We start from the raw sequence: 9,167 nt of genomic DNA, 5'->3' as shown, positions 1-9,167 counted from the left end.
CGTAAGAAGCATCTAAAAAAAAGAGAAAAAATTGTTAAAATAGATAATTAAAATTTAAGAAAAAAAATCTCCCACCATTATTCCCACACGTCCAAATACTCAAAGTCTAAAAAAAAAGTAAGAAAAACAACTATTAGAAATTGTTCATTAAAATTAAACAATTAAAAAAAAGATGAACTTACCAGAAATTTGCACCAAAGGAGAGAAACGCTTAAGATTTCTTCAACAAAAAGTGCGAGAGAAGCGGGAAAAGAGAAAGAAAAGAGAAGGGAAATGTAAAGTAAAGGAAAAAGGGAGGAAATGAAAAGGAAAGAACGAGGGAGAGACGAAGGGAAGTACAAAGGGAAGTGAAAGGGCGAACGAACTGAAGGAAAAGGGAAGAATGTAAAAAAAAAGTTTAAAAAAAAAGTTTAAAAGAAAAAAAAAGTTTAAAGAAAAAAAAGCTTAAAAGAAAAAAAAAAGTTTAAAAGAAAAAAAAGTTTAAAATGAAAAAGTTGATCATCATCGAACTGCGGATTATATCACATACTGACGTGATACATATTTTTATAACGCGAAAATCATTAATATAATTATTTTTTCAACTAAATTTAAAAATTGAAATAAATAATAGTTACAAATTTAAAATATAAAAATTGTACAATTTCTGTTTATTAAATGTAATAAATCTTACAATAATTGTACAATTCCATATGAAAAGCATAGTAAATGTGTGATAATAATCTATATGACGCAATGCGTCAAAAATATCAGAGATATTTACTCAATAATAATTTATTTAAAAAATATCAGTATGTTAAAAACAACATGATCCTATTTGGCTGCATAATAACCCATATATACTATATGTTCTATATATCGGACATATGCAACATATCGAACATGTTCGACATTTGCTATATTGATCGGCATCACGGGTCCAGTTATATCATGTGATTACTGCGCAACATTTTACTGCATAACAATACCATAGCTACCATCAACTTCATATATCACACAAAACAGACATTCCGAAAGAATACTTCAATTATATTAGATTTTATCTCTAATAAAAACAAACCTTTAATTTTTAAATTTAACAATTTTATTAAGGTAAAAAATAATATCTAAAATTTGCGGATTAATAATCTCGATCTTAATGTGTAAGAAACTTTCGAATTAACTTGAAAAAAATGCACGTACGCACATAACAATCTTAATTTATTCTTCAATTCGTCATTTTACAGTAATATGTAAAAAAATGACTATTTTTCATGATCATGTTAACTTTATCATAAAAATTAATATAATATTTTTCCACCAACTTTTTCAATAACCTCTCTACAACGCCGTAGCATTTAGTTTACAAGATTAATAAGATTAATTAGAAGGCTATTTAAGATATTTCGCTACTCCAAAAATGCTCCGATTCACTAAGATTTTTTTGCTTCACGTTTTTTTTATGATTGCTTAAAGATTTTCAGTAGGATTTATTTAGGTCTGAACTATTAGCATTATTATCAAGAAATTTCCTAGCAATACGACTGGTATGCTTAGTATTATCTTGTTCACTTGTTGCAGCCACCATCTACCTCGTAACATATTGCACACTTTTAGGATATGTCTTTCTAAAATTTCTGTATAGGATTGCCTTGCGTTTTTACACCAATGCTTTATGGTGTTACAGTATAAGTGGAAAGCTGTTTCATCACTAATCATCTTTCATGTGCTTTCAACTCGTTTTTGTTTATGTAGTGTTGTTAGCATTAGTATCAGTAGCAAGTGAAAGCGCATTTCTATATCTAAGGTTATCCAAATGTTGATTTTTTAATTTATTTCTTGATTCACTTGATAAAGGTAAAATAATTAAATCTCGAAATTTCCTCTTTCAGTATATTAGATATTCCCAAGGATTTTTTCATAGAATTAGAAAAATAATCTCATTCCAAGTTTCATTTACTAAAGACAGAGTATTTTTATAGAACGTCTATACTTAATTTGGTCATCATTTTAATTCTTTTATTATTATTATTATTATTTTATTTTTATTCTTTTTATGGCTGAAAAGTACATTTAAATATTCCCTGTAAAAAAAATTTATCCGCATTTTCTATAAAAACTCCGTGGATATGATACATTTATGGAATAAAAAAGAAAATAAACACGGAAATATAAGGATTTCCTTACAGGACATTTGCCCGACAGGTTTCGCCAGAGTTATGCAGAGTTATGTTAGAACACGTGATCAAATGGCCAGCGTTAGGCTGTCGGGAAACGGTAAGCGGTTATAAGCCCGAAGTGTTGCTTATATGTTTTATTGTTGTACATCGTTACGTGCCGGACGGATCAGCTTCGCACCAACTAATTACTATTATTACAAAGCCACATAAGCCACAAGCCACAAGACTACGATTATCATTGAAATCACACGATATTTAGGATAGTATTCATGATAAAAATAATCTCTTTATTTATATCTTTCAATTAAAAAAATTAGAAATTCGCAATTGACTAACCCATATCCTAAGAACCACTTTTTTAAAGAAATTCTGTAGTTTTTTTTTATACATAGAAAAAATTTATTTTGTGCTTTGAAAAATTTTTATATTACATAAATCTATATATATTCGACTTTACCCTTATTTTACATACATTTTTTCCACGCACGATGTCAAAAATTCGAAGGTCATCATATTCTGCCAGTGAAAAACTTAAGATTTTGAAATATGCAAAAAATCATGGTCAAAGAGAAGCTGCACGTCATTTTTCTATTGATCATTCAATGATATCACGTTGGAAAAATCGGGAAGATAAACTTAAGTCGGCAAAAGGGGAAAGTCGACGTATTGGTGCAGGAAGAAAAGCAAATTATCCTGAAGCTGAAGCTAGTTTAAAAAATTGGCTTATAGAACTTCAAAATGATGGTATTGCAGTGACTTCTAAAGTGGCTAAATTTTATATGAAAGAAGTTTTAATCGGAGAGTTTGCCCAAGTTTATCCAGATGGTGAAAATTTTCTTGCCTCAGAACGTTGGCTTTATGGGTTTATTAGAAGGAATGGATTTTCTCTGCGACGTAAAGGTCAAAATGACATGATGAAGGCTGTTCATGAATCCGCGATGCAAGATGAACTAAGATCAGGATCGTAGATTAAAAAATAACTTTCAATTTCTAATTTAAATATGAACAAATAAGATTATGCTAAATTTTCTTTTAAGTATAATATACTTTTATCAATAAATACAGAATGCTGTATGATAAATTAATGTAAAAAGTATTTTCTAAATAGATTTTTACTTCAAATCACCGGGGGTAATCATCACCGTTGGCCAGAATCATCAATTTTTACCGGCACTATATTTTTTTAATGCTGGTCGATCATCATAATTTCAGTTATCACCCCTTAGAAAAATTCTTCTAAATAAGTTAACATAAATCACTGTGATATTCAGTTGTATCATCTGACTTCATTCAAAATAATAAATTAATATAAGAATAATAAAAAAAAATTCATTATTTTATTTGTCTAATAATGTGAAAATAATTACCGTATCCTTCCGTCTTCTGAATAAGAACCACCCAAATTTGAAAAAAAAATTTTTATTATATTTCATATTTTAAAATTTTTATTTTTAATACAAATCATTATTTAGTTCATCATCTTCCAATTCATCTAATTCATCAGCCGAATCACTATCTATATCTATAATTTCTTTTTCGTTTTCATCAAATTCCTCCTCTTTTATCTTGTCCAAACAAATCATCTTCTGACCCATCCATCGCGTTACTAATACCGCATTTTTTATTTTTTAAATGACTTTACAATCATTTCTTTTGGAATTTCCGTCATGTCTCAGTATCCATTTGCAAATTCGGGCTTTCTCAAATTCCCACCTTTAGTATAAGAAAATTTATCAGAACTCGTCCAGATATTCCACTTTTCACGAAGTCTATCTTTAAAGATAAATTCCTTGGCATTTGCTTATCTTTAAAAATGACAGTTGGTGGTAAGTTTGTACCATCTGCAAGAACTCTAAGAACACATGTTAACCGATTTTTTTCATTTTCAGTTGTTCAAATTTGCACAATTTTAGCACCACAATTTTTATAGTTAAGTTTCTAATCCCTATAAAAAAAGTAGATACGTTTTTTATACTGAGAGATACGGCTAGATACATTTTGAAATACAATTCCATATCTTGCAAAACACGTTTTGTATACGGAAGCTTTTGACCATTTTTTTTTTATAAAAATTTTATTGGAGTAATTACAGAACGTAATTAATTTCAATATAGACGTAAATACATCATCTCAATAAAGTATTTAAACTAATACAAAAGAAATTCTACAAAAACCTAACTGTATTGTGACTAAGTAAGCTACAGTATAAAAGATTACTTTATTGCATGATTACTCACTATTACTATCATCCCTACTTCCCTGAGTTTGCGCGTTTTTTGTTTGCATTTAATTTATCATTATCCGTCTCAACCTCTTTACCTTTACCTTTTGATCCTTCTCCATTCACATTAATATTTTGATTATACCACTAAATTATGAATTCAATTTGTTAAGATCTGTAACTAAATTATTTTTATTAACCGTCGAACCCGTTAGACTTTCCCTCGCTTCAAAAAATTGAACATCCTCTGAAAATAATTAGTAGCGTTATTGATTGGCATCTTCCGAGTTCTCCGAAGATCATCTTTACCTATTAATTCATCCTGCCCTTTAGTTCGTTGAAATTTAAACTATTTTTTATGAGTTACCTTCGTCTGTTTCATACCATTGTCAATTCACATCAGCTCCGCTTGTCGATTTATTTACGTGGTGGAAAAAAAAATTTTCAAGTATCATGCTTTATAAATTCTGGAAAAAATCCGATAAATATTTATTGTTTTTTATTTTTACTTAGAAGAGGTGAATACATCGTTTAATTACAGGCTTGCAACGGTAAAAAACTCTGATAAATGATCGTTTTTCTAGTTTTTGTTTCGAAGAAACTCAGACACGTGATCATTTTTCTGATAAATTTTTTATAGGGGTGATATTAAAAATAAATTAAACCAACCAATTAACTATAAATTAATTCCTTTTACAAATTAAAATTCTTTTATAAAAATAATTTTTCGTTCATTGTCAAACAATATTTATTTCTGATTCTTGTTAAAATCGGATTATTCATAAATTTTACTTGAAATTAAAAATAAATGTCAATTTGTATTTTCCATTTGTTTATACACATTGTACGTTTATTATGTGATGAAATCAAAACTTCACCGGAATCATTTAGAGAGTATCCAAGAAAAAGATCCGAATTATATTTATATGTTGTGTCGAAATTGTAATAAAGTGTGTCAGATCTTCAATGTGCGATAAATATACTATAAGTCTACACGTTTTCTTTAAATTGAAAAGGCTCTTTCGAACAACAAACACACTTACTGCAGAGTGCAGACCTTATTCCAAATACTGACGGATATTTTACGTGTAAAAGCTAAATTTTGCACGGGAGTTTGAAGTCAATAAATTTAAAGCTCCTAATAAATGGATAAATGGATTTAAAGAACGTCGTAATTTAAAACAGTACATTAAATGGGGTGAAGCTAAAAGTGCACATTGGAAATATTAGAAGAAGAAAGGAAAATTTTGCGTGAAATCATTAAAGTTATGTTTTGGACGATGTTTTTAATTATGATGAAACAGGTAATCTTAAATTTTTTTTTTTTAGTAAATGAATAATATTTTTTTCTTTTTATTTTAGGACTGTATGGATCTTGAACTTCCAAAACACTAGTACAAGGTCCACTTTCTGAAAAAAAAATCAAAAAATGTGTTACGCTACTGCCCATGAGAAATTGAAGCTACTTTTATCCATGATTATCAATCCCATGGGAAAAAAAAGAAGATTTATCGATAATTACTATTGGAATTCTACTGCATGGACGCAGCTTTCAATATGGAATGACTATCTTTGCAAAATTGGATTGGCAAATGCGGATTGCAAAATCGCCATCTTTACTGGTTGATAATAAGCGCATGTAATAAATGAAAACAAATGTGAACACTAAATACTACAGCACATTTACGTGATGCAGGTATTATTAATTCTTTTACGGTCGGTAATATATTTTATTATTTATTAATATTAACATAGATGTTTTACAAGCTAGATTCAAATTATCTAAATTGTGTATTTTTGATAGTTCAGGCGCAACATCAGAAATTACTTGATCGAGGAGTACAAAATTTCACAAGAATTGAATAAGAAGTCATTCCACTAAATATTTATGATGCCATCAATTAACTAATGCTTAAGATTCTGTAAGTCAGCAGACAATTTTTAATTGTTGGCAACGAATTCTTCCGCAAGATGAAATGAGCGCTACAAATGAGGATCATGATGATCGAGCAATTCGTTCATGGAGATACAAGAGCTGATTTACCAACTTCCATTCAATGATCCTATGGATGTAGTGGATTTTTTTCATATTTGTGTCTGTTTAATAGCAGATGATGAAATTGTGCCCGTGATGAAATCCAAGGATAGCGTGATTTCAACCAAAGAAACCTTAAGTCATCTGGATGATCTTGTTTTATTTTCTAAGTATTCATCATATTTACTAATCCAGATAAATTAAATATTTTGAAAAAATTAAGATGTCGAGTATTAACATCACATATTAATGATGTAAAGTAAACTACATTAGATAGTTTTATTCAATAGACGGATGGGTTTAGCAATAATATATTATTCATTTATGCTAATAACCTAGTAATATAATAATATAATAATAAATGTATAAAATTTCGTTGTTATACAATTAATTTAAATTGAGATATTTTATTATATACAGTCGCCACTGGTTATAACGAACCTGTTTGTACCGAAACCTCGTTATACCGAAGCGGAATTTCCAGAACTGATTTTTTATAAATAATTTCACTGGATATAACGAACTTTTATAATAAATCACTATATAACGCATTCAAACCGATCCCTATATATTAGCCTTATAATATTATCATATCTTCTATAACGAACAGTCATGTGACTATAAACTAATCCAGGCCAGATTTATAGCGCCGGCCAGTAATTTTTACGAAAAAATTATGTCAAAACGAAATTCTAATTCTGGCCGGCACTACAAATTTGGCCCAAATTATCCAGAATTTCGGTATATTATATTACGAATTCACTATATACCGAACCTGGAACGGAGGGTTCGTTATATCCAGTGGCGATTACAGTAAAATTTTATCATACCTATATTTGATCAATATCGGTACATAAAATTTTCTTAATATATCGATAATTTGATGTGCCGATACTTTTTTCTCAAACAGTTGTATCAGTACATAGAGGTCCGACTGTAATGTTATGCATGGTGGGGGTGAAAATTATCAAAACAGGAATAGCCGAATTTTTTTGACTTTACTAAATCACACCACTGGCGCTCAACGTTTCTCAAAAACTAGGGTCTAAACTAAACAAGTTATACTAATTAAAATTGCTCGGCACCCTCGAAAATGGTCAGAAAAAAAGATTTAATTAATACTATTTTTTTGTATTGCAAATATTGTAAAATAAAAAAAAAATCGAAAACTTATATGAAATATGAATATATGTGAAGTATATGTTGTAGAGTTATAATACTACAAAGTGGAATATAATTATTATATTAATAGAATCAGCTTAGCTAATCTACTAGCGTCATGGCGCGTTTTATAATTTTCGTATTTTTTTATCATAAAATTAATTGAAATTAATTGTCAAAAATATTAGATGTTAATAATTTTTAAATATTTTTTTTTTCTTTTTTGAAATTTTATTTTATTTTTTTTTGGAAGTAAAAGTAAATTCACGGTGACGAAATTTTCTTTCTTTCTTTTTTTTTGTAACAAAATAATTTCTGGACACGTTTAATATGGATTGATGCTGTATTGATCCCGTGACTTAATTATTGTCACGTGGAATCGCACCATTTATAGGCGCAGCGGCCGCAGCGCTGAACATAGTTTCATTGTCACAACTTGATTGATTGCCAAAAAATTTTATGAATTTAGATTTGTGACAGTGTGATACAGTATAAAGTGAGTATAAACAGGGTTAGAATTTTATTACACCAACACAAATTTGATTATATTTTTCTGCAAATATGCAACGGCTAATCATGTTGAAAGAATTATTTTAAATTTGTGATATAGTTTTTTTTTTCAGAATGTATAGTCTTTTTTTTGAAAATTTTCTAATTTTAAAATTAAAACTAAACTAAAAAAATATACGATCGCTAAAATTAATATTTATTAAGTATTCAAAGTGTAGATCAATTATTTCCTTTTTTGACGGACAAAGCGAAGACATATAAAGTAATTTTAAATGCAGATCATTTAAACAATTCAAATGGGTTGCCCATTTATTTGTTATTTATTTTGATTTTTTTTTTTTAATTTTAAAAAAATTAAAATTATCATTTTATCACATCAAAAAGTTGTTCACCTGTTTTTATCAGGTTTTATTCGTTACTAAAGTTATTATATTTGAGAAACTTTAATGCATGTTGGCGTTTTAAAATGGAATCTCTTATTTAGAAAATTTTTCTTATCGTTGATTTTTTTTTTAATAAATAAAAAAAAATTTATTTTTTTTAATAAAACAATTTGATAATTATTATCAAATAGAAAGATAGAATTTTATAGAATATTATATTTCACAATGGTTTCTCGACGAATAAGAAGTCTATTGAAATAAATAAATAAAAAAATATTTTAATTTGCTCAAATATTTTATTATTATAATAATCTTTTCTTTTAATAACTTAAATAATTTATGTTTAGTTCCGAAACATTCAAAACAAAAGAATTTTAAGTTATTGTAATACAGTATAAATAAGGTGGGATTTTTACTACGCCGATAATATATAATATATATTTTAATATAGTCGTAAAATAATTTTTTTCTGCACATATGAACGGCTAATTATGATGAATGGGAATATTTTAAAATAGAGATGTTGTGACTATTAAAGTTTTTTTTTCAATATGTATGGTTATTTCACACGGAGTTTGAAATTTTCTACTAGACTAAAAAACCATACGATCGCTAAAAATTATCTTTTTTTGACTCGTAAATATGACTTTATAAAGCAATATTGTATGCAACTCTGTAAATTAACAAATAAAATAAAT

General features: G+C 27.8%; 1 protein-coding gene across 1 annotated transcript; it reads left to right on the top strand.

Annotated features, from left to right (window-relative positions):
• Window positions 1–2,647: 2,647 nt before the first annotated feature.
• On the top strand, window positions 2,648–3,127 carry OCT59_026555 (uncharacterized protein; the record flags this gene model as incomplete). Its single annotated transcript, XM_025321116.2, has 1 exon — window positions 2,648–3,127. The coding sequence occupies one exon, from the start codon at window positions 2,648–2,650 to the stop codon at window positions 3,125–3,127; it is 480 nt and encodes a 159-aa protein (XP_025169741.1).
• Window positions 3,128–9,167: the final 6,040 nt, after the last annotated feature.

The sequence above is a fragment of the Rhizophagus irregularis genome, chromosome 6, assembly GCF_026210795.1.
Source record: "Rhizophagus irregularis chromosome 6, complete sequence".
Lineage (NCBI taxonomy): Eukaryota > Fungi > Glomeromycota > Glomeromycetes > Glomerales > Glomeraceae > Rhizophagus > Rhizophagus irregularis.
This window is presented reverse-complemented; position numbering and strand designations above follow the sequence as displayed.